Here is a 25472-nt window from a genome sequence, read left to right as displayed (position 1 = left end):
CTTATATCAGTAACAGTGTCTCCTTCACACTTTGGAGGCGGTATTCTCAATAATGACACATAATCAGCCTTCATTAATGTCTTTTCGAACCTATCCTCTGCAACCATAAAATCATCTTGCTCCATTGTCCTTCTAGAATCCAGCTTATATCTCAATCACCTCAGTAGCACTACTCTTCTAGTTGCCTCTTTGAACCTTCAATTGGCGGTAATTGATCAAAAGTGAAAAGTTTCAATGTTTACACTTGATTACTGCGTTGACGTCAAATTTGAGAATCTCAAGCCCAGGCAGAACGTTGCTCTTTGGATTCTTTTGAGCCAGGCAGAACTCTAGGCAGAGATCTCTTGGGTGCGCTAGGCAGAGGGCTAGGCAGAAAACCCGTCTGCCAAACCGATAGGGTAAAGTTCGCGAATTCAGTTTTCTGTTTTGAGCTGAGATGTTTTTGGTGAAGAACATAACAAAATGTATTTAAAGAGAGTTTTAAGTACAAGATTTAGAGAGTTAGGGAAAAGACAGGTCCTCAATAGCAAAATGTCTAACAGATTCGATGAAGATGGTGAGTTGGATGGTTTTTCTGCTGAAGTGGAGCATAGAGAACTAACAATTGCTATAGACTTGGAAGATTACGCCAACGATGACTATTATGATGATGAAGGTGAGTTTAACAGGATTACGATGCGAAATGAGAAAATACTAACCAGTTTCAAGAAATGACTCCAGAAGATGAAGAGAAAATAGATGCTCTACTGCCTGAAATCAAAACGGCAATGAAAGATTACACAGGATTCACTGACAAAGATTTAAAAGATGCATTATGGTTCAATTACCTTGAAGTGGAACCAACCTTGAAAGAACTGAAAAGTGAGTAAAATTCAAACTAAAATTGTATTGAAATGACTAACATTTTGTGCTCAGAAAATTTCAAAAAGATTCAAACAGCTCCTAAACCAAAACCTGAAGGTATGTATACAAAATCCATCAAATTTTCTTTAATAACTACTATTTGTTCAAAATTGGGGTTTATCATTTCTTCCATAGAACTTAGTTTTCTTCTTTAACTACTCAAATGACTTGAAAAAAAAACCATTCAATTTTGGTTCAATGGTTTTAAAGAGTTTTTTCTTACTTTTGAGAATTGGAAACTAATATGGAATAAAGGGAAAGGAATGTCCAAAATTGCAGCCTTAGCAAAAGCAAGAGCCGAGAAGAAAGCTTTAGAAGCTCAGAAAGAAAGTGAGATGAATAAAACTTCTTCTGTATCGATTTTAGATAGGCTGAAATCAAAATCTGATCAATCTTCATCAAACCCACCATCAACACCATCATCTGCATCCTCGTCATCTTCAAGATTATCTACACTATCATCATTAAATAAATCTAGACTTGGGAAAAAACCACTACCCAGTCTTAGGAATTCAAAACCCACACAAGCAGAAAAAGAGATACCCACACCTCCACTCACAGAAGAACCAAAAAAGGATAAGATTAAACAAGAAAAGGATGAAGAAGCACCATCAATTATATACCTTGATGTTGATTTCCAACAACACCAACCATTCCGTACCTCAACTTCAGATTCTCAACTAACCCCTCTATTCTTACACCCAATGAACAAATTATCAAGTGGATATAAAAGAAAATTAGATGAATATGATTTAACTTCAGTTTTCGTTCCTCGTGCTAATTCTCAAATAGCTAAAAAGGTCAAATCAAATTTTTCAAAACCAAGTCCTGATGATGTTATATTAGATGCTCAAAAGCAAGCATTTGAAGATAATATAAAAAAGAAAGATGAAGAAGCTGCATTAGCTAAAGATGTTTCAAATTTGAAAATTACTCCAAAACAAGCTACAAAACCTAAATTCAAAATTGATCTAGATGCTGAATTATCCAAAAGACAAGTAAAACCTCATACGAGTTTTGTCGTTATTGGTCATGTTGATGCAGGGAAATCAACCTTGACAGGTCGTTTATTATTAGAAAACAACATTGTTGATAAGAACACTTACACAAAATTGAAAAGAGAAGCAGAGAAAGCTGGTAAGGGTTCATTTTCCTTAGCTTGGGTTATGGATCAAACTGAGGAGGAAAGAAATCGTGGTGTTACTATTGATATTTGTACTTCAGAGTTTGAAACTGAGAATGGTTATTTCACTATTGTTGATGCTCCAGGTCATAGAGATTTTGTTCCAAATATGATTACTGGTGTCAGTCAAGCTGATATTGCCGTTTTGGTTGTCGATTCTTCGACTGATGCTTTTGAATCTGGATTTAATTTGGATGGTCAAACTAAAGAACATACAATTTTGGCTAGAAGTTTGGGGATTAATAAAATTGTTGTTGCTGTGAATAAAATGGATAACAATGATTGGTCAGAAGATCGTTTTGAAGAAATCAGAGATCAATTGACTGAATTCCTGAAAATTACTGGATATAATGAAGATCAAATCCAATTTGTTCCATGTTCTGGATTGACTGGTTTAAATGTTGCTTCAAAACCTTCAACTCCTGAAGATCAAAGAAAATTGAAATGGTATAATGGTGATTCTGTATTGGGTGCTTTAGAGAAATCTGAGAAATTCAATAGAGATTTTACAAAACCATTTGTCATGTCAATTGCTGATATTGGGTCAAGTTCAGAGTTTACAGGAAGAATAGACACTGGCACAATTCAAGCTGGTGAAACTGTTTTGTTTGCTCCGTCAAATCAAGCCGGTGTTGTCGACTCAGTATCTGTTAATAACGCTAGAGTCCCAGTTGGTATTGCTGGTGATAATGTCACTTTGAAGATAAAGGATGTTCAAATTGAAGAAGTTCAAGTTGGTGATATAATTTCAATTGTTACTACAGAGATTCCATCAGTTTCAAAATTTGAAAGTAGATTAGTGTTGTTTGATTTGAAAAGACCTTTACTTTTAGGAACTCAGTTTGTCTTATTCAGAGGTAATGTCCAACAACCTGCTAAAATCACCAAAATTATTTCTCTACTGGATAAAGTTACTGGACAAGTTTCTAAAAAGAAACCAAAACATTTGGGTTCCCATCAATCAGCAATGGTGGAAATTGAGCTACTAGGTAGAAATTTACCTCTACAATTATTTAAGGATAATAAACAGTTAGGAAGAGTTATTTTAAGAAAAGACGGTTCAACTATCGGTGCTGGTATAGTGGAGAAATACTAGAACAATATACATAGGAAATAGAAATGACATTTGTACAAATTATTTTTCCAAATCTAATGTAATTCATCATGAAATTGTATCATAAAGCAGTATGATCATACCCAAGAGGAAAGCCGTTAACATGACAATCTTTGAAGCATAGTTTCCTTTACTTTTAGCTTTTTTCAAAATCTTATTACCTTCCACAATATCAACTTCTGTTAGGTCATGTTCATTCACCAAATTATTGATATTTTCAGATTGAACAGTTAAATGGGCAGCTAGTTGAGATTCCAGTTGGGCAATTTCAATAACACTTCTTGATATTTGTTCCACTTTTGCTAGATCCTCCAATTTTGCATCCAAGATTTCACTATTTTCACTTTGTAGCAATTGTAATTGTTCACTTGATAATTCCGCAAATGGATCTGAATGGTTTTTATCTAATGATTCTGGAATCATGTTGTAGTTCAATGACTCAACATTGACTGCCGATATCTTACTATCAAAATCACCAAGCTCAATATCACGCTTTCTAGATAATCTTGTCTCTTGCATGTCTAATAACATTTTCGAAGTATCTCTCAATTCATAATTCAATGATAATAGTATACCTTCTCTGTGTTTATTGATTGCTGATGATTGTGATTTATTGAAGATTGAATATTGTTTGGAGCTTGATCTCTTCTTTTCATATTTCTCAAGGTATTTCAATCTCTCATCATATTTTTTCAATTCGATTCTTGATTGTGTATCTATTTCATCTCTTTCTGATTCTGATAAATTTTCAGATGATGCCTTTTGGTTATATTTACTTGAATCTGAAAGAAGATAACTGGATCTAATGGACTGTAAAAACTTTCGTAGTTCCTTGATATGGATGAACTATACTGAAATTAGTTTAAAAAGACTCAAGACTCTAAGGATATAATGTCACTTACCAAATCCACTGATTCTTTAACGAATGTGTCTGAAACTAAAGGTGAAGAAGCATGAGGTGAAGGTACAATTCCCTTCTCTTTCTCTAGCTTTTCGACAACCTGGCTGAAAGCATCTGTTAAATTACCCATTACTAACTGAAAGACCAACCAAATATCCTTCTGTAATTCACAATTTATATTTGAATAAAAGAGTGCTAATGTTGATGATTATTGCGTTGTTCTGTCCAAAAACACAGTACCTCGCAATACATCACGTGACTGGACTGAAAGACGAGGGCAGTCGCGAAAATTCACGAGTCACGACGCGTCTTGAGACTTTTCAAAATTTATTTATTTATTTACATTTCATTTCTTGAACCATTATTCGCTGTTAAGAGACTATTGACACACATAATGACTCAAGAGGACAAGAAACAGAAAGTTTCAACCAACCCAGAAGAAAAGGGATATCTAGACCTTTGTGAACGTATCATAAATGAAGGTGAACATCGTCCAGATAGAACAGGTACAGGTACTTTAAGTTTATTTGCACCACCACAACTTAGATTTAGTTTGAAAGATGATACTTTCCCATTATTAACAACGAAAAAAGTTTTCACTAAAGGTATTATTTTGGAACTATTATGGTTTATTCAAGGTTGTACAGATGGTAAAAAATTGAGTGAAAAAGGTGTCAAAATTTGGGAAGGTAATGGTAGTCGTGAATTTCTTGATAAATTAGGATTAACTGATAGACGTGAAGGTGATTTAGGTCCAGTTTATGGATTCCAATGGAGACATTTTGGTGCTGAATATAAAGACTGTGATGCTGATTACACTGGACAAGGTGTTGATCAATTAGCTGAAGTTATTCACAAGTTGAAAACTAATCCTTATGATCGTCGTATAATCATGTCTGCATGGAATCCACCTGATTTCCCTAAAATGGCATTACCACCTTGTCATGTGTTTTCACAATTTTATGTTAATTTCCCTAAAGAAGGTAAACCACAATTATCATGTTTATTATATCAAAGAAGTTGTGATATGGGTCTTGGTGTCCCTTTCAACATTGCTTCTTATGCTTTATTGACTAAAATGATTGCAAAAGTTGTTGATATGGATTGTGGTGAATTCATACATACTTTAGGTGATGCACATGTTTATAAAGATCATATTGATGCATTAAAAGAACAAATTACTAGAGAACCTTATCAATTTCCTAAATTAGTCATCAAGAGAGATGTTAAAGATATTGATGATTTTACTTATGAAGACTTTGAAATAGTTGACTATAAATCACACCCAAAAATTGCAATGAAAATGAGTGTTTGAAAACATAAGGATGGCCAGCTTCTTGATGTTGCTGAAATGATGATTTCTCTTTTAATTCGTATAATAAATTTTTGTTTAGAAGTTCTTTTACCCTGTAGGCTACGTGTAACTAATCAACACTAATACACTTTAATCAAATAGCTATTATACAATTTCATAACAGCATACTATTACGCCTGCTACCAGTTGATTTTCTCGAGCTCTTCTTTATACTAACTTCTGGTGCATTTTTCAAAGTTTTTGGAACACCAACTTCACATTCATCAACTAAATCAAAGACAGATAGTTCGGCAGCATCTATATCCAGTTGCATTTTCTTGAAAGGTTTTGAATCCTTTTTCTGTACTTTGTTTTGACTTAATGTACTTAATGGTTTCCTTCTCTTTGTGATATTTTGATTATCTTGTTCAATCAGAGGTGTTGGTTTAGGTTTTGTTTGTTCTTTAACCGGTGAAGGATCCTTAGCAATTTCAACAGGCTTGATTGGAGAACTTTGTTGTTGTACATTAATTTTAATAGGAGAATCTCTTGAGGCTTTTAATAAATCTTGATCAATTGAATCTTTCTTCATTGTTTGAGGTTGAGAAATAGACTCGGTCTTGACCACAAAATCTTTATCAATAACAGCATCTGTCAATTGTTCAGACTCACGTCTCATCTTTTTTCTTAATGATGGCTCTGCATAATTCACTGCTTTACCTCTTGTTCTTGACTTACGTGTTGATAACATATCTGAAGAAATTGGTTCTGGCATAGTTTCATCTTTTGATGATTTTTGCTTTTGCTTTTTTGATTTGGTATGTTTGATCTTGTCATTATCTTGAAATAGTAGGTTCTTTGTTTTCTCATTAAAATCAGTGAAATCAATCATTTCTAATTCATCTTTTGCTTCTTCATTTTCTTGTTTTTCCTTTTCTGATGTTTGACCACTCTTTACAGACCCAGCTGCTAATTTTTGTATCTTTAAATCAATTTCCTCTTTATTTGGAGCTTCATTATCATCTTCAGTTTCAGTGTATACTGAGAATTTTGGATAATGATATTCTGGCATCTTTGGCGAAGAGAATTTGATTGGAGATAACGTGGCAGCATGTTCAGCTTCATCGTGCTCCTTGAGTTCTGGTTCCTCTGTCTCAGCATCTTCCTCTGCTATGAAAGCATCATTGATTTGAGGTTCATTAGATTCTTGCACTTCTTCATAATTTTGTTCATCTTGGAAAACACTTGGTGTATTAAAATCATCAGGAATTTGTACTCTTTCAAAATCTTCTTCATTAGCTTCATCATTGAAATGGTCCTGTGGGGGTGAAGGTGGGGGTGCAATATACATTGATTGCCTTCTTGCACTTTTCCGTCTTCTTTCAGATATATTTTTCTTTACTGGACTTTTCACATCATGGAACGACACGGTCTTATCAGATGAATTTTCAAGCGCAACATTTTGAATAACATTGTTCACATTCACTGAGGAAGAAGCTAAACCTTCATTTGATCTTATGGTGGCAAACATTTGAAACATTTCCTCAAATCTTTGACTGACACCATTTTCAATAATGTTTAATTTGTCTTCTAGCCATTTTCTCTTTTGATCTTCACTTTTGGCATTGATTGCTCTAAGCTCAATATTTTGCTGTATAAGATCTGATATCTTGATTTCTAAATCTGCAACTTTTGTCATTAGAATTGAGTTTTTCTTTGCTAGGGCTTTATTTTGTGACAAGATTTTTTGTTTAAATTGATCTGAGCTTGGAATATGAGAAAGGATTTCTTTTGGTCTTGATGAGTTTGTTGTGTTTGGTGGACTATTGAACTTATTTATTGGGTAAGACATGACATGATATGTCCTTTATAGAGGCCTTGGTTGAGTTCAATTGATGAAGTAGATACGTCTTTAATCAAACGCGAAAGAAGGGGATGTATTATAAACAAGACCAGCACAGCAACTATGGAAGACCTCAGGTGGATTTGATGGAACTTGTGACAAATATCGATAGCAGCACCAACTAACAGCAGCAAACTTTCCTGAACCCAATGGATATGACTCTTGTCTCGTGAACAGCACTATTGTTTACGTTTTTCTCATAAAAGTGCAAAATCAAACATTTAAAAAAAAACGAAAATCAAAACAAAAACAAAAAAGCGAGAAAATTCGGTACCGGGCACTACTATATAAACTTTTTCAAAACTACTGAAAATTTGGATTTATTTGGAAATGAATCTAGTATTATAATATTAAATAGTCGATATATGTTTAGATGTATCTCTTGAAATGGTATCCACGAGAGTCCAGCTCTTCAAGGATCTGTTCAAAGACTTCAGCTGCGTCGTCTGTATCTCTTTTAGATTGGTGGAAATTTGAACCAGCCAAAAAGGCACTATAAGAGTGTCCAACACCTGCACTTTTGGCATCTGCTGCTAATTGTTTGAAAATTGAATATGGTAAGGGATAGTCAGGAATGGTAGAAAGAGGTGAGTTCTTCTTTAACCCTTTCAAATAATCAGATTCTATAGTTCTTAAATTTCTACCAGATATGGCTGGACTCATTATGGTTTCTCTGGCTGGATTCACAAAAAACAAGTTTCTATGCTCATGTGAAATAGTTGCCTGCTTTGTTGGTAGCCATATTGTTCCTAATTGCACTGCTGCGATCCCATAGTTCAATACTGTTGCAATAGTTTCACCATCATATAATCCACCAGCAGCAACGATAAATGGAGCCTTATCACCAGATGCAAATCTTTGATGATTCGTGTCGATAAAATCAACCACTTTTTCAACAAGCTCTTCAGTGGTTAATTGTTCATCCTCAATGTCATTTGGAACAAAGTTCCCTCTATGTCCACCAGCTTCCCATCCTTGTAGTACAACACCATCGGCACCAGCTTCAGAGATTTCAAGAAATTCTTGAAGGCTCGTAGCACTTATGAAAACTTTGATTCCTGCATCTTGTAAAGTCTTTAGAACTTTCAAGTTTGGTAAACCAAAATGGAAACTAACAACTTTAGGCTTCAATCTTATCAAGGTCTGAATAGTTTGGTGGTCTGCGCTATCAATTGACTTGAAAGTTGGATATGGACAAGTAAGACTCTCAGCTTTTGGACTAATTTCAATTCCTTCCTTTTTATAATATCCATGAAACTTTTTAAGCCATTCTTGATGAACAACATCTTGGTCCAATCTGGGTGGCTCGTGCGTGAAGAAATTAAGATTCATATTTCTTTTCAGTTTCTCATCTTGGACTAATGATTGGAATTTCAATACTTGATTCTCAATGACTTGAGGGTTCTCACTTGCAGAGCCTAATGGGATTGAACCCAACCCACCAGCATTTGTGATTATAGCAGCCAGCTCAACAGTACTTGCACCAGCCATTGGAGACTGGACAATAGGGAACTTGACGTCGAATGTCTTGAAGAAGCTAGAGAGTTGGGACTTCATCTTAAATATATGAACTTGAGTACCACCTAGTTGTAATGAAGAGGAAAGATAAATGCGTCTTCTTTTATAAAAAACCCCCATCGAAGCCCAAAACGAGATATTGTTGATCCGTCCACTGCGAAATTCAGGAACAAGAGGTGAAATTGGTGGCTCTAGATCTTAGATAGCAACTGATTAGGCCATGGGATGGGCATCGCAGACAGTGCAGAGGCAGCAATCCAGCCTTAACAATAGCTTTCCCTCGAGAATTTCTCTGGTTCTCTCTAAGCCCTTCAATTAGGCTTTCATCTCCATACAATTTTACATTAGAGTTTCCCTGACAACCTGCTCGTCGTCGTATTGGCGATGAAAGACGAAATTCGCGAAACATTTCATTTAACCTTCGCGACGCGTTACTACAACTTTTCAACTTGATCCATGAACGGAAACAAAACATAAACACAGGAGAGTCCAAAGATGTCGTACTATGATTTGGATGATATAATAAGTCATGGTCAGGTGAGTAGCCTAATTGTTTTGTTTGAAGGTTCAATGTATTAACAAGACCCAGAAAATACCATGTAAATTCAATATTGATGTCAAAGGACTGGGTTACTTGGAAGGAAACCCAGGTAAAAACGTACGTGAAACCAGCTTTGTATTTGCAAAAGACAAGAAAGACTAACAATACTATCAAGATCGCCAAAGATACAAAACTAGAATTGCCTATGTGGATTGCTGAAGTGTTGGCCGTGTGTATGACTTCTGAAGAATCATCAACCGCATTCATAGAACTGATCCAACCAGAAGCAATCAATACAAAAGTCATCAATGCCATAAAGACAAGCAGCACAAGTCTCGATGTTCATTCAATATCCCAACATTATTATGCCTTGGTACAGAAATGGGGTGAATTGTTCACTGATAAGGAACTAGTTGATGTTGTTCAGCAGGTGAGTAATGGATTTAATCCCCTTTGTGAAACTAGTGTCACTAACGATTTGCACTATAGATGCTCAAAGAAAGAGCCGAAGAGATAAATAACCATGCACAAAGCTTGAGAGGTATTAAACAAGAAAGTTCATTCCTATACACGCTTGACGAATTTGAAAAGAAACGTGAGTCTTTGTCAAAGAAACTTATCACTGAGATATACTAACATTCACCACAGTTTACAAAACATCACATGAAAGTCACAAGAACCTAAGGAAATGGTTACATAATGAGTCGTAAAAATATACAACAACTACTTATTAATGAATTCTTTGAACACTTATATTCTAGTTTTATATTACATCTTTTTTCTTTTCAATAATCAATTTCTTTCAAAACAAACCATCGTCTTCATCATCATCTTCACCTCCTGCACCACCATCTTTTGGTTCTTCTTCAGCACCACTATGGCCTTCATCGTCATTATCACCCGCAGCATCTATTTGAGCTTCAGCCTTTTCAAGAGCATCACCTTCTTCATCATCACCGCCTAATTTCGATTCATCAAAATCTTCTAAATCTTCATCACTATCTTCAATAATATCAGCAGATAAATACTTCTTGGATGTTAATTTTCTCTTTTTAGGTTCTGGATCACCACCTTCAACATTACCATTGGTTGCATTTTCATCCTTCTTTCTCTTTGATCTTTTACCTGTTGATTTTTTAGTCTTTTTAACAGGTTTTTCATCATCACCACTTAATTCATCATCTGTATTGATTGCATTCTTGGTTTTTTTACCCTTTCTTGGTTTTTTACCATCTTGTTCATCAAATGAAGGTTCAACGAAAGCTTCACGTTCTCTTTCCCATTCTTTGGCTTGTTCTTGTAATTTCAAATATTCTTCTCTATATTGAGCCTCTTTTTTAGCTTCTTCTTCTTTTCTTCTTTGTTCTTCCAATTCAGCCTTTTGTCTCTCTTTTTCTCTAGATTCTTGAGCTTCTTTCAACCTATGTTCAAATTTAATTTCATACTCTTTTTGTTCCTTGATGGCTCTTTCCAATTGATTAATCAATGTGTTTGTACCCATACTAGCTCTTTGTTTCAAGATTTCTGCAGGATATGGTGGATATTTATCATTAGCTAAATCGTTCAAAGTATCAATAGCTTCTTTCAACCCTTCTAAAGCCTTATTAATATCATCAACTGTTCTTTTAGCAATATTTTGCTTTTGAATGAATTGAGCAATATTGAATTGAACAAACGCAACATTATATTTCAAAGAAGGTATCAATTTTTTCAAATTGGTATTTTGAGCAACATCTAAAGCTTTAATGGAATATTCTAAAGATTTCAAAAAACTTTCCAATGATTTTTCTGCACTAGCTCTAGCAAACCAGGCTCTACCAACTAATGTTAAATATCTTGAATCTTTTGTATCATCACCATATCTTCTCAATGCAATTTCATAACTTTCAATGGCTTTCGAATACTGACCAACTTCGATTAAACAATGACCAAGATTGATATAGACTGAAACATCATCAATAGCATCTCTAATCTTTCTAAAAGTTTCTAATGCAATATTTGAATGTTTATTTTCCACAAATATAATGGCAATACCTTGGGCAGCGAAAACGTTATTTGGATCAATTGATAAAACTTTTTGAAACAATTGAGCACCTCTAACATATGATTGGTTTTTCTTTTCAATATCTTGTGGAGTTTTACCTTTGATTTCTCTGGCAATTGCACAATACAAATTACCTAATGAGATCAAAGCATAAGTATCATGTGAATCATATTTGACCAAAGTTTCCTTGTTATGTTTACTTTCCAAGTTTTCACCTTTATCATTACTTGATCTATTAGTTCTTTTCAAATACCAACTATAAAAAGCACGAACTTCCAAGTTTGAAACATGTGATTGCAAAAGATCATTCAGTTTCTTCTCCAACTCTTCATCATTTTTAACATCTGAACTTATTATTTGTAAAAATAATAATCTAATCTTACTATAGATATAACCTGGTGATTTTTCCAAAATATCATTATATTTGGAGATTGAATCTTCTGTATTTGAATTTTCCTCAGTTCTTGCAATGTTATAATTTAAAGTGATGTTCAAATCCTCGGATTGATTGGCTTCAAAAGCACTTTTAAAGAAAGTATTTGCAGATTCTGGGTTACCTTTGATGAAGTGGAAAACACCCAAATTGTTTAATATTTCCACTGGGACATCTTCTCCTCTTTTCTTTAAAATATCAATAACTTTTGATAAAAGTGATAATGACTGTGAGTTATCTTTATTTTCATGTAATCTTGAAAGTGTCAAATATGCATTCAATGCAACTGGTTCATTTTTATCTTTGGATAATCTAATATATCTTTCTAAAACAGGAACAGCTTTTTCATGATTTTTTTCATCTTGTGAATATAGTATACCCAAGATATAATTAATTTCCAAAATCTTTTGATTGTTTTTATAAACACTTTCAAATGTTAGAATAGCATCATCAAGGAGACTTCTGTTGAATTGTGATTGCCCAACACCTAATTTGGCCAATAAACTATCAGGGTTTGATTTCAATGATTCAGTGAAGAATTTTTGTGCATTACTGAAATCACCATTCTCATAATGAGTTCTTGCAATCCAAAAATTAGCATCTGATAATAAATCTGGTGAAGCATTTGGTGATGATAAAACTTTTTGAGAAACTTTCAAAACTGATTCCAAATCATTCTTGGAATAGTAATAACTTGCCAAAATCAATAAAGTAACTGGGTTATTTGAATCTTTTTGAACAAATTCATTCAATGAATTTAAAGCAGCTGAATAATTTGAAATGAAATCTTCATCAGTTAAAGAATTGAACGAACTATCAAACTTAGATAATGTGAGTAATAATTTAGCAGTTTGATTTTCTGGATCAATTTCTAAAGCTCTTTCCCATGATTTGGTAGCCATGTTTTTATCATTCAATCTCCAAAAATTCATACCAATACCAATTCTTGGATCAGGTTTTAATAATGGATTTAAAATCAAAACTTGTTGAAAAATCTTTAAACTTGCATTGTAATTCTTCTTATGGAATAAGGTTTTTGCTTTACCTGTTAATGCAAAGACATTTGCAGTTGATTTTGAATCATTTTTCAAAATACGTTCAAAAAAATCTAAAGCTTGGTCATATTGTTTCAATTGATAAGAAATTTCAGCTTGAGCAATTCTATTCAAAACATTTGTTGGTTGAGCAGCTAATGCCAGTTTAATAGACTCTGAAGCCATTTTCAATGAAGCTCTTTGATCGTCAGATGTTTTAGCGACCTTGGATTGCCTTATGTGTAACCAGGCTAAGAAAGTGTGGAAATCAGCAGTATCAAGTTCTTTATAAAGTTTCAACCCTTCAGTCATCATTTCAAAAGCTTCACTAACAAGACCTTTATTGGCATAGACGGAGGCGATTGAAATCCAGTAAATAGACTCAGCACTTTCATTCTCTAGCAAAGTACACAGATCTGTTGGATCTTCTGGTAATTCATGTTCAAGATCAATGGTGACCACTTCCCGACTGTCTTTGATAGGCACTTCGATGATCAAGTTTCTGGCAAGACCATCCTTGGTGTAAAACGTAGCATCCAGCACTGACTCATCCATCTTGACTAACGACTGGCGATGTTGTTTGATGGGGTTTTCAGTTGGAAAGTTTGACGCTGTTGTTGTTGATTTCGATGCTTTTTCCACCATTCAAAAAAATGGGCCTTCGCGAATGCGTTTTGCAACGTGTTTCGCGAACTTTTAGTTTTTTACCCGCAGATGAGCTCAAGAAAAAAAAATTTATAGTGTAAATAGAAGTTTTATAGTGAGATACAGGTTTGACTTTGATCGTTTGGTGCTTGAGATTATATTGAAATGACTGATCAGGATAACTCTACTCCAAAGATAAGGCGTCTTTTCATTGGGAACATTTCCAAGGCTTTAGCTCAAGATCCAGAAGATATACAGAAGAGAATATCAAAATTTGGTTTGATAACATCAAAATTCAGTTTACATCATAATGAAGTGAAGGAATCATCTTTTGGGCATTTGGACGTTGAAATTAGTGATAAAGATTTCACCAGACTTAAAAATGCCTTAAATGGTGTGAACTATAAGGGTTCAAAACTTGTCATAGATATTGCTAAAGAAGATTACCAAAAAAGATGGGAACATGATCATAATAGACCTGAAGATCGTACAAAGTCCAAGATGCTGAAGAATAGTTATAAACATTACAAAAAGTTGGAAAATATAAATAAGACTTTCAAAGATAGACAAGAAATAATACCTGGTCGTATGAGAAAGACTCCTAGAAAGGATATCAAGAGAATGACTTTTAGGGTTAATCTCAATGGGAACGTTAAAGTTGTTAAATGTTACAGAACTAAATTATGGGGTTATGAAAAGAATAAGAAACTTAGAGATTTGGTTTACAGATTTTCCCATAACGTTTGGAAAGATGGTAATGATCATATTGTCGAGAGATTTGCTAAACCATTGAGACTTGAACAAAATGGTCAAACTTTAACCATTGAAAGAATTGAAAATGACGATAACGAAAGAGATGTACAGATATTACAAGACTTAGGAGATGATGAAGAAGCTGAAGCTGAGAAGGAGAGAACTAATAAAGTTTTGGCATCTCTCTTAGGGGGGTTTGATTTTGAGAAACCTATGCATGTGAAAGACGAAGATGAAGAATATGGTCATTCTGATTATGAATATGAAGGTGCTTTGAATGATAGTGGGGAAGAAAATTATGATTTTGATAACGATAAACCAATTGAATATGTTAAAGAAGGTGAATTTGCTAAACAAGAGATTGTGGACTTTGGTGACGATGATGAAGATGAAGATGAAGATGAAGATGAAGATGAAGATGAAGATGAAGAAGAGCCATCACAAGAACATGAAGATCAAATGGATATAGATGAAAACGAAGATGAAGACCATGAATTCATTCCAACATTTGGCCAAGCTACTGAACCTGAAGCTCCTCAAGAACCACAAGTTGTTGAAGGTACGATAAGTAACACAGAAACCCTTCGTACATTGTTCAACACTGAAGAAGAAGGAACATTCAAGCTAATTGAAGAATCAGATGATGATATTGATCAAACTAAAAAGACAATTGCAGATGATGTTGTCCTTCCAGATAATAATATTGCATCAATAATAGCACCAAGAACTAAAAATCCTAAAGGTTTGTTCTTCCCTCATTTTGATTCACCCTTCTTGGTTGCACAAACTCAATTAAACAAATTAAATACAAATGTTGATTTAGAAAATTGGGAAGAGTCATTCTGGGATAAAAGAAGTGAATGGACTAAAGAATTCAAGAGAAGAAAAAGAGATGTCCTGAGACAAATGAGAAAGAAGAATGCTAAAAATGCCAGAGTTGTGATATAAAACTACAACAAGCACATTTATACTTTCAAATACATCATTTAGCATTTTGTTTAAAATTTAACGAATTTTGTAGCCATTTCAACTGCTGCTGCACCCCAATCTTCACCATGGTTATGTAAACCAGGTTTCAAACCTGCTCTTTGTTCAGCTTGTTCATCGGTCAAACATGTCAAGACACCATAAATAACAGGGATATCTAATTCTTCATTTAATCTCATTAAAGCATGTGTAGTTGAGTCACAAATATATTCGAAATGCATGGTTGAACCTTTAATAAGAGTACCGATTGGAATGATAGCATCTAACTTAACACCTTCAGTTTTCTCTAATTTTTGGACAAGTCTAATGATAAATTAGTATTGTTTTCATTGCATCGTTAATTTTACTCACTTTTTAGTACCGAATGGTAATTCGAATGAACCTGGAACAGTTTCAACATAGATATTTTCTTCTTTGACACCCAACTCTGTTAGTCTTTTGATAGCACCATCAACTAAAGCCTTGATGACAGAAGCGTTCCAACGAGCATGGACAATACCAATCTTTAATGAAGAACCTGTTGATTTTTGGTCAGATCTAATTCCTCCCCCATGATTTATTTGTAATCTAATTACTCACCATCATATTCTTGATCGATTTGACCTAATCCTTTAACTGCCATTTTAGAAGATGTGACGAAATATTGATATTCTTTGAAGCTGAATAAAACTAGCTAGAGGAAATTCAAGTGATTGTGAATCATTTTAATAGAAGTTGCCCAACTTTTCAACAGTTGGTTCCGAACTTTGACTGAAAAAACGGCTGAGATTACGTAACATGATTGGTAATTTTGACTAAACCACTTACAAATGGATGACTTTGAAGACGAATATCTAGATGGAAAGAAGATAAAAGGATCTAATAAAGAGTCAGTCCTTGTTATTGGTTAAGAAATAAAGTACAACTCGGTTCAGTCTTCCATCATTTTTGTTCCGTGCTTTAATCTCACGAAAAATCGAAGGTTACTTCAAATTGACACATTTTACACCATCCTAAAAAGGTTAAATTCTTTGCTAAATGCTATGTCAAGGTATTCAAATGAAAAACATATATGTCTTGATTGTAAACTATACTCTTGGAACTCATTCTATCTTTTTAATATGACCTACAGATCCCATAGACAACGACCAATTTCGAGCTCTTTGAAATCACTTTAAAGCGACACAAACGTTCACAAAGAACGTAGTATGACTCAAACGACGCTATTTCCCATAAATAAAGCTCAAATAGTTATTGCTAATTGTTTCAAGTATTCATTTCTTCAAAACAGCTCTATAACAATCCAAAAATTCAAAAAAACGTCTGCGGGTTTTTGATGTTAGTGTTCTAGCTGTTTTAACAACTCAACAATTCGGCCGTGTGGTCTAGTGGTATGATACTCGCTTTGGGCGAAGATTGGGTTACACCTGATTTAAGTACTACAAAAGCATGCGAGTGGCCCAGGGTTCAATTCCCTGCTCGGCCCGATTTTTTTGCTTCTTGCCGCGAAAATCGCTGTTTACCTCTCTTTTTTACATGTAATGCCTATTCTATTGCTTTATTGATGTTTAAAGGTTAATTTTTACCAAGAATTTAACTGTTTAATGTTGATTAATGATGTGAGAAAAGCTGAAGCTATATCAAGAAAAAGAAATATTGTGGTTGGGGACACACTCCAAGCTCATAAAAGGGTAGATATTGGGATCTAAATCGGGCTGAAGTTAGAAGATTCTTCTGAATGAAAGCTTCATCTAAAGTGAAGCGTTTTTACAAATTTTCTGGGCTCTAGAACGGGTATAATGGGTTCGTTGTTGAGAAAACCTAATGGTAAGTGTTTTGCGTAGCATCGCGAAACAGATCAACCACTAGAAAAATGAAATAAAAGTATAACATTATGTACCACCAGCTCTGCTCCCCGTGCAGTAGCATATATTACAATCATTGTTTGAGGTTGCTCATGACCTGAGGGTACTATGGAATTGAAACTTGACCTTAGCTTAGAGGAAGTAAAGCGAAATAATCCACATTCAATCAGTCTAATTTATCTGCCATAAAGTTCTCTTGACATGATCCTCTATGATCGTGGTTGATATATGGCTACAGTAGAGTTATAGCAAGAGTACTAGCGTGACATTTAATTATATGCTAGAAAATAAATAAAAATATGCAGTCAACCAAGTATATGTTAACAACAATGACAAACAGCTTACCAAGTGTGCTGAAATATGGAAAGAAAAAAACCAAATATAATGAAGACAATTATATTTTAGATATACCGAAGAATGAAAAAAGAGTCTCTGCCCCAACCTAGAAATCTATCTGGACAATGAAAATGTAAAACCAACAACCACTACCGAAGTCGATGACTGTATTGAAAATGATAATCCCTGGATCATCTCATGAATCAAATTAAAACCAATATCCCCATTGGTTTGAGAATGCGCAAGTAGCAAATCAAAAAAATTACCATTAATGAAAAACCAATAGCAGAACAAAGAAACAGTAAAAAAAACCATTAAATCATAACAAGTAGAAGAAAATTGAACCCAAAGCAACAAATAAACCAGTTGATGCTTTTAATGAGTTAGCTGAAGCTTCAAAAGAGGAAACACTTGGAGCAGCTGCGCCGGAACCTGCTGAAGTTGAAGCAGATGGATTAGATGAGCCTTGACCAGCAGCACCGGATGAACCAGCAGCACCAGAAGAGCCAGCAGCACCAGAAGGACTAGCAGCACCAGATGAACCAGCAGCGGCACCAGCAGTAGCTTGTGGAGCAGAACCAGCTGGAGTAGCGACAGTGGTACCAGCAACTGGTGGAATAATAGTAGTTTGAGTTTGAACAACACCATTACCTGATTCAACAATCACAGCAGTTTGACTTCTAGCTGTACCAGTTGGAGTTGAACGAGTGGTTGTGAAATAAACTGATTGACCTTGTTCATTAGTAGTAACACCAACAGCGACATAACCAGTAGATGTGGAAACAGAAGTACCTTGACCACTTGGTGCAACGAAAATGAATGTTTCACTTGGAGAAGAAGTACCTTGAACACCAGTAGCAGTAGCAGCAACAGTTGGAGCAACATAAAGAGATGAAACAGTTGAGACTTCACCATTGGCACCAGTTGAAGTGGATTCAACAATAACACCAGTGACGACTGAAGTTGCGCCATTAGCACCGGTACTAGTGAAAGTGACTGGAATACCACTTGGAACTTGACCAGTTTGACCAGGAGCACCAGCTTGACCAGCTTGACCAGGAGTACCAGCATAAGTGGTAACATAAGATGAAGCAGAACCAGAAACTTGAGTAGTAGCTGTGTATTCTTCACCAACAACAACGGTTGGTTTACCATCAGCACCAGTAGTAGTGAAAGTAACTGGAGAGCCACCGTGAACTGGAGCATAAGTGACAGTTGGGGCTTCAGTTAATGGACAGTAAGTGGTAGTGATTGTGACAATTGAGCCACCAGCAGCTTTAGAAGTGGTGGTGTATTGTTCACCGACAACAACAGTTGGTTTACCATCAGCACCAGTAGTAGTGAAAGTAACTGGGGAACCACCGTGAACTGGAGCATAAGTAATTGTTGGAACACCAGTAGATGGAGCTTCACAGATTGGACAGTAGGTTTTAGTGATAGTAGTAACAGAACCTCCAGCAGCTTGAGCAGTAGTTGTGTATTGTTCACCAACAACAACAGTTGGTTTACCATCAGCACCAGTAGTAGTGAAAGTAACTGGAGAGCCACCGTGAACTGGAGCATAAGTGACAGTTGGGGCGTCAGTCAATGGACAATAAGTGGTAGTGATTGTAACAATTGAACCACCAGCAGCATGAGATGTAGTGGTGTATTCTTCACCGACAACAACAGTTGGTTTACCATCAGAGCCAATAGTGGTGAAAGTAACAGGTTTACCACCATGTTGTGGAGTAGCAGTAACAGTAGCAACTGGAGCTTCAGTTAATGGACAATAGGTTGAAGTTAAAGTGACAACTTGACCATTTGAAACAGTGGTAGTTGTAACGACATCACCAGTAACAGTAACAATTTCACCATTTGGACCAGTTGTTGTGAATGTAACATGAGAAGTAGCTGGAGCACCAGAACCAGTTGCAGTGACGGTAGTGACTTGACCATTAGATCCAGTAACAGTAACAGTTGGACCAGCAGAACCAGTAATTGGAACTAAAGTTGTGACTGTGGTAACTTCACCAGATGAGATTGAAACAATAACTGAAGTTTCCACTAATGTTCTAGTAGTTTCAAAAGTACTGACAGAACCACTTTCAGTTGTTGTCACAGTTGCAGTTGTTACAACGGTGTTGGTAGCTGTTGAGCCGGCACTTGAAGCACGGGATGAGATTGATGCAGCATCTTCAGTAATGGTGTTTGATAATGAGTATGTCTTGGTAGCTCTCTTGATCAATTTTCTACCATCTGGAGTTGTAATGGTCAACACAACATCACTTGAGTATGGAGCACCAGCAGTAGCTTGAGAAAAGATTTCAAAGATTAATTCTTGAGAAGCTTCAATAGATTCAGAGTATGAGACATCATATCTAAGATCTTCAACATCAGTAGTACCTGAAACAGCTTGACCATCAACGGTAATATCAACATTGGTGAAAACATAACGGGAACCATCGGTTGATGAAGTAACTTCAACTTCAGTCCATGGACCTAATGAGCCTGGAACAGTAATTCTCCAGTGTGGTTGGCCATTTTGTAAGTAACCTTCAAGAGTTGGTTCAGGAGTTGAAGATGATGGGGATGATGAGACAGCAGATGAAGCACCTGAAGAAACACTTGAAGGAGCTGAGGAAACACCTGATGAAGGAGCTGATGAAGCACCAGAGGAAGCAATTGATGAAGCACCAGATGAGATACCTGATGATGGGACTGATGAAGCACCTGAAGAGATACCTGATGATGGGACTGATGAAGCACCTGAAGAGATACCTGATGATGGGGCTGATGAAACACCTGAAGAAATACCTGATGATGGAACTGATGAAGGAGCTGATGAAGCACCTGAAGCACCTGAGGAAGCAACTGATGAAGCACCTGAAGAGATACCTGATGATGGAGCTGATGAAACACCTGATGAAGGAGCTGATGATGGAGCTGATGAAGCATCAGAAGCACCAGAGGAAGCAATTGAGGAGATACCTGATGATGGAGCTGATGAAGCAGCTGATGAAGCGACTGATGAAATATCAGAAGCAGCTGAGGAGGCAATAGATGAAATATCTGAAGCACCAGAAGAGACAGCAGAGGAAACATCTGAGGCAGCTGATGAAGCAATTGATGAAATGTCAGAAGCAGCTGAAGAGGCAACAGAGGAAGCGTCAGAAGCAGCTGATGAAGCAATTGATGAAATATCAGAAGCACCAGATGAAGCACCAGAAGCAATTGAGGAGACCCCTGATGATAAAGCTGATGAAGCATCAGAAGCAGCTGAGGAGGCAATTGATGAAATATCAGAAGCAGCTGAGGAGGCAATTGATGAAATATCAGAGGCAGCTGAAGAGGCAGCTGAGGAAGCGCCAGAGGTGATTGATGAAATATCTGATGATAGAGCTGAGGAAGCATCAGAAGCAGCTGAGGAAGCAATTGATGAAATATCTGAAGCAGCAGAAGAAGCAACTGATGAGATGTCTGAAGCAGCTGAAGAGGCATCTGAAGCAGCAGAGGAAGCAATTGAGGAAGCATCTGAAGAGACGCTTGAAGCAGTTGAAGAAGCAACAGATGAAATACCTGAGGAAGCTGCTGAGGAAGCATCTGAAGAAGCAATTGAGGAAGCATCTGAAGAGACACTTGAAGCAACTGAAGAGATGGATGATAAATCTGATGAGATCAATGATGAAGCATCAGAAGATGAAATTGAAGCTGAAGAGTCTGATAAAGAAGCGATTGAGGAGACAGAAGAGGTTGGATCAGCTGCTGGAATAGATGAAGAAGCAATAACATCAACGTCAGCGACAACAGGAGCAATGTTTGCAACAGCGACCATGTTATAGTTATCACTGTTTGAGTAAACAGTATCTCTCTTTTGTAAAACAGTTGGTTGAGCAACACCAACTAAAGCTTCATTGGGCCAGAAAACTAATGGACCTGGAGCAGCAAAGTAAGTCAATCTCAAGAAGAAACCATTAATTGGACCAGTGTAAGACAAAACCAAAGAGTTTGAGTTAGCATTCAAAACATAGTCATTAGTATTAGCTGGAACAGAAGCAGATTTGTTGTTGAAAGAATCAAGACCAGTCACGATTTCTAACTTGAGCAAGTTTGGTAAGAAGCTGTAGCCATCAGTTTCAGTGTTGAAGTCAAAAGAACCGTGGTAAGCAGAAGCTGGGACATCAATGGTCCACCAAACTTTTTCACCATCGTTACCAGCATTTTTTCCGACAGTTGTCAAATCTCTACCCGCGAAATTCAAAGTTTTGGTAAAATCACGAGTTGAAGACTCAAAATTATAGGTGACTGGACCTGGAGCAGCGATTGAATCAAGACCTTGAGTAGTCAATAAAGCAGTGAAGGAGACGTTGGTGTTGATAAGACCATCATAGGTGAAATCAAAAGTGAAAACTTGACCATCATGGGACAAAGAACCAACGGTTTGACCGTCTTGTAAAACATCAATATCACCATCTGGGAAGGCACCGAAATCATCTGGAACAGTGAAACTTAAAGGTTCGGTAGCACGTTTGGATAAAGTAGCACCGTTATTGTCCCAGTTGACATTAACCGCAATATTAAACCAATGGAATTTAGAAGTGGATGAAGTGGAACCAGTGTAAGCATCAACAACTTGGATATTTGTAATACCTGAACCTGTTGGAGTGGCGCTTGAAGAACTTGAACTTGAAGTTAATGATTCTGAAGCAGTACTACTTGGAGAATAAATAAATGAGCTATCTTCTGACAAAGTTGATGATTCCAAAGCTGAAGAACTATTGAAATAAACTTGAGCTGTTGTAGCAGAAACGAATGCTGCCAAAGCAGTCACAGCTTTGAAAGAAACCATTTAAAGCGATTGAATAGCACACAGAAAAACGATTGTTAATTAATGGATTGTCGATTAGCATTGTAGGAGATGGCATGCTCTATATATACACGTCCCTCGTGAACTGTCTGTTGTTCCTCGAGAACCAGTTGATTATTTCTTTCTTGTTGACGGAATGCCAAAAGTAGGTTTATGTCCCAAGTATCCAATCTATACAATACATGACAATGCATTTCTCTTTATGAAAATGCGGGATCTACAATGCTGAAGAAAGCACATGATGCATGTATCTTGCATGAAGAAAAGAAACTCCCCGAGATCTGGGAAGCATAGATGATGGCAAAAAAGGTATCGAGAGTAGCTAATTTGGTAAGATATCCTCCCAAATTTTAACTAAAAAGTGTGTGGCTTTTCCAGCTAGAAAAGAAAAGTTTTGAAGGAAGTTTGTAAATGCTATACCTTTTGAACTCAAGATCTGAATCTGTGATTGTTCGCCGCTGAACACTGGAAACAGTCGCGGCGTAAAAGCATCGCATCATAGATATGGTCAGATGATCCATAGATGATGCTGGATTTCACTAGTTGACAGAGGGAAAGATACACTGTAACAGTGACACATACTTGGCTCTGCTGGAAAGCGCATTTTTGTTGGAGATGTTTGGAAAGCTTCAGCCTACAAATTTCTGAAGCCAGCCTTCATTTTCCAGCTCTGGCTCCATTAAACTAGAATAGCGTGAGTTTATAGTGAGCCGTCCTTCAACGACGTTACAACTTTGGTACCATGTAGCGAGGCAAAACGAGAAATCCCCTGATACTATTCATATGGCCTTGATGCAATCGGAATGTGGTTGAATTGACCCTTTTCTTCTTGTCGAAGCTGTTTCAATTTGGTTTGGAAAGTCAATAATATTATGTTAAGCTAGCACATTTTTGTTCTTTTGTAAATTTTGAGTTGTAACTTGCAATTATCTGATTCCACGTTGAAATATTTAATTAAAAGGGTGCTAAATTTAAGCATTTTACATCTTACAGTCACCACTCATATGTTTTCTATGTGTGTCTCCATAGATGTACAGTGTTTACTTTGTAGTATGTAGTACTTTTATATGATGAAAACGCGTTGAAATCCGAACTTTGGAATTACTAAAGCTATGGAGAACCTAGGAAACGAATATCAGGGGTAAAACAAAGGTACAATACATCTTGAACGTTTCAAGACTCGTCGATCACTCGAGTAGAGTTGAATATTAAACTTCAATTAGTTTAACTAGTGCTTCGTTTATGAGTTTGGTGGGATTGTGGCTTTCTATACAAATAACTACTTGTTATACATGAGCTAATTGGCTTCACGAATCACTGCTATATTATTCATTATACACGTTTGATTATTTTAATGGCTTTGCATTAATGAAAGTCAAAGCCAAGTTAGAATCCGGAAAATGATGGCTTTTTGAACTGTACCTACAATCATGATAGATATTTTGAGCTAGTGTTCGCTGTAATTACTTCGCTTGTGTACGTTATTTAATAATATAAGCACATCTTTATCTAACTACTGTAACTTGTATTCTTTATGATCTTTATAAACCGGCCATGGGCTACCTTACTATAAAAATACAAAAACATGGGCAACTATATTACAGCTCCTCGATCATGAATATTCAGTAATTTTGATAATAAATGTATAGTTGCAAGCGGCCGCTAACTATAGCTCTTGCCTAAATTAATTCGCCTACCTGGACTACCACGTCGATTGTTATTAAATTTACTCGTAGACGCGGTTATGATCAGAATTTTTAGTAAATATACGTACCTGTAATATTTGTAAAATATGATCAATATGGACCAAATATATTAACAAATATTAATAATTAATAATATATAATTCATGTTAATAGAATCATTATATTTCGACAATAATATTTGTAGAATCCTTCTTCAATGATTTATGTGTTAGACGTTATACCATACAAATTTAACAACCAAGAACTATCAAATTAGAGATGAAAACGTACAGCGGCGCAGGAAAATATTACCAATTATTAGTACCGAATTAGGTGCTGGTAATCCGAACGTGGTAGAACAGCATATTTACAGACACATCGATACATCTAGATAAAACAGCATCTCAGACACTCCCCAGCACTTTTGGCCCACTTTGAGCTCCAATTCTGGGCCCTTGTATGAACAAAAAGTTGTTGAATTTTCTTTCAGTTGATGTTTTTCTTTTGAACGTTATGTGGTATCATGCATCCTGCCGGTGCATGCGCTCATGGCCTAATCTACTTGCAGCAAAGAGCTTCAGTTTTTGAAGAAAAATCCGAGAAGCCATCAATTTCCTTCATCAATAAGCCCATTATTTGGAGACATGAACAGCACAAAAGTTGTAACCAGCCCTTTCAACTGAAGTAAAATGGTTGGTTACCATAGACCCAAAAAAGGTTTGGTTTTATGGGTTCGCAAAGCTACGCAATTTGTCATGATGATGAGGATATTGCGGACATGAAGCATCTAATGAGTTGTTGAAATTTGCCATTAATTAATATCTTTTCGTTGTTGGCCAACGACGTTGTCGTATTTTTAATTATTGCAATTATGTGTACATTGATCATGAATGCCACAGGTGACAGCGCGCATCCACAAGCTAGGCCAACTTTTCAACGTCAGGAGTCAGGAGTCAAGTCGACTCCACTTTGAGCTCACATCACAATTTGAAAAACAACTTTTAATACATCAACTACTGACCTGGAGAAGAGAACCTACGTAGTTGTTTCTTCCAACTTTTAGATTGACCCTTCGAACTTCAAAGCACCACCGATATCGTAGGTACAACGTCATTACAGTTTCCGAGTCTTTGAGAGGTGTCATAATCAGAGATCAATTTGATTAGCGTATCAAGCTTTCCAGTGTAACTTCTTTATAAAAATATTGGTACTTGTTTCTGACTGGATTGTCTAAAGTGATGTTGAAGTAAAATTCACCCACCTGCTCTGATCACTGTTAAATTGAAATTGAAACTGAAAAGGTAGAAAGTGAATCTGGATCCAACAAGCTGCCGCCACAGAAATAAACTACCTACCCATCTGTTCAGCTAGTCACAAAGAAGTGCTTGTGGGAATGAAAAATATATCATGTACATTTGATTGCTGCCATTAAGTAGTTAAGTGTCAATGTTCAAGTGCATGTTATTCACATTTAGCCAAAAATATTGTATTGCACAAGGGTCCAAGGT

At 36.0% G+C, this 25472-nt stretch overlaps 10 protein-coding genes and 1 non-coding gene across 11 annotated transcripts; 6 read left to right on the top strand and 5 right to left on the bottom strand.

The window, feature by feature from the left end:
• Positions 1-710: 710 nt before the first annotated feature.
• SKI7 (Ski7p) lies at positions 711-3182 on the top strand (the record flags this gene model as incomplete). The annotated part of the gene is made up of 2 exons (XM_019182437.1): positions 711-861; positions 1666-3182. 2 exons carry the CDS (start codon positions 711-713, stop codon positions 3180-3182), a joined length of 1668 nt encoding a protein of 555 aa, XP_019036261.1.
• A 66-nt stretch (positions 3183-3248) lies between these two features.
• Positions 3249-4231, bottom strand: UFE1 (Ufe1p; the record flags this gene model as incomplete). Its single annotated transcript, XM_019185209.1, has 2 exons — positions 3249-4046; positions 4103-4231. The coding sequence occupies 2 exons, from the start codon at positions 4229-4231 to the stop codon at positions 3249-3251; spliced, it is 927 nt and encodes a 308-aa protein (XP_019036260.1).
• A 264-nt stretch (positions 4232-4495) lies between these two features.
• On the top strand, positions 4496-5416 carry CDC21 (thymidylate synthase; the record flags this gene model as incomplete). The annotated part of the gene is made up of 1 exon (XM_019182427.1): positions 4496-5416. The coding sequence occupies one exon, from the start codon at positions 4496-4498 to the stop codon at positions 5414-5416; it is 921 nt and encodes a 306-aa protein (XP_019036259.1).
• Positions 5417-5802: 386 nt separating this feature from the next.
• SGO1 (Sgo1p) lies at positions 5803-7151 on the bottom strand (the record flags this gene model as incomplete). Its single annotated transcript, XM_019186592.1, has 1 exon — positions 5803-7151. A coding segment is annotated over exon 1 (991 nt), but the record flags the coding sequence as incomplete, so codon positions are not given.
• A 507-nt stretch (positions 7152-7658) lies between these two features.
• WICANDRAFT_97559 (putative nitronate monooxygenase) lies at positions 7659-8917 on the bottom strand (the record flags this gene model as incomplete). The annotated part of the gene is made up of 1 exon (XM_019186591.1): positions 7659-8917. A coding segment is annotated over exon 1 (874 nt), but the record flags the coding sequence as incomplete, so codon positions are not given.
• Positions 8918-9311: 394 nt separating this feature from the next.
• Positions 9312-10067, top strand: PSF3 (DNA replication protein PSF3; the record flags this gene model as incomplete). The annotated part of the gene is made up of 5 exons (XM_019182828.1): positions 9312-9353; positions 9406-9474; positions 9533-9787; positions 9847-9952; positions 10006-10067. 5 exons carry the CDS (start codon positions 9312-9314, stop codon positions 10065-10067), a joined length of 534 nt encoding a protein of 177 aa, XP_019036256.1.
• Positions 10068-10300: 233 nt separating this feature from the next.
• On the bottom strand, positions 10301-13363 carry CTR9 (Ctr9p; the record flags this gene model as incomplete). The annotated part of the gene is made up of 1 exon (XM_019180688.1): positions 10301-13363. A coding segment is annotated over one exon (3063 nt), but the record flags the coding sequence as incomplete, so codon positions are not given.
• Positions 13364-13678: 315 nt separating this feature from the next.
• Positions 13679-15214, top strand: NOP8 (Nop8p; the record flags this gene model as incomplete). The annotated part of the gene is made up of 1 exon (XM_019185208.1): positions 13679-15214. The coding sequence occupies one exon, from the start codon at positions 13679-13681 to the stop codon at positions 15212-15214; it is 1536 nt and encodes a 511-aa protein (XP_019036254.1).
• Positions 15215-15264: 50 nt separating this feature from the next.
• On the bottom strand, positions 15265-15875 carry RIB4 (lumazine synthase RIB4; the record flags this gene model as incomplete). The annotated part of the gene is made up of 3 exons (XM_019183891.1): positions 15265-15556; positions 15605-15770; positions 15833-15875. The coding sequence occupies 3 exons, from the start codon at positions 15873-15875 to the stop codon at positions 15265-15267; spliced, it is 501 nt and encodes a 166-aa protein (XP_019036253.1).
• A 731-nt stretch (positions 15876-16606) lies between these two features.
• WICANDRAFT_t143 lies at positions 16607-16718 on the top strand. The gene has a single exon. It is a non-coding gene; the product is annotated as a tRNA-Pro (tRNA).
• A 7294-nt stretch (positions 16719-24012) lies between these two features.
• On the top strand, positions 24013-24850 carry WICANDRAFT_97550 (uncharacterized protein). The gene has a single exon (XM_019186590.1). It carries the CDS (start codon positions 24488-24490, stop codon positions 24650-24652), a length of 165 nt encoding a protein of 54 aa, XP_019036252.1. The 5' UTR covers positions 24013-24487; the 3' UTR covers positions 24653-24850.
• Positions 24851-25472: the final 622 nt, after the last annotated feature.

The sequence above is a fragment of the Wickerhamomyces anomalus genome (genome assembly GCF_001661255.1).
Source record: "Wickerhamomyces anomalus NRRL Y-366-8 unplaced genomic scaffold WICANscaffold_7, whole genome shotgun sequence".
NCBI lineage: Eukaryota > Fungi > Ascomycota > Saccharomycetes > Phaffomycetales > Wickerhamomycetaceae > Hansenula > Hansenula anomala.
This window is presented reverse-complemented; position numbering and strand designations above follow the sequence as displayed.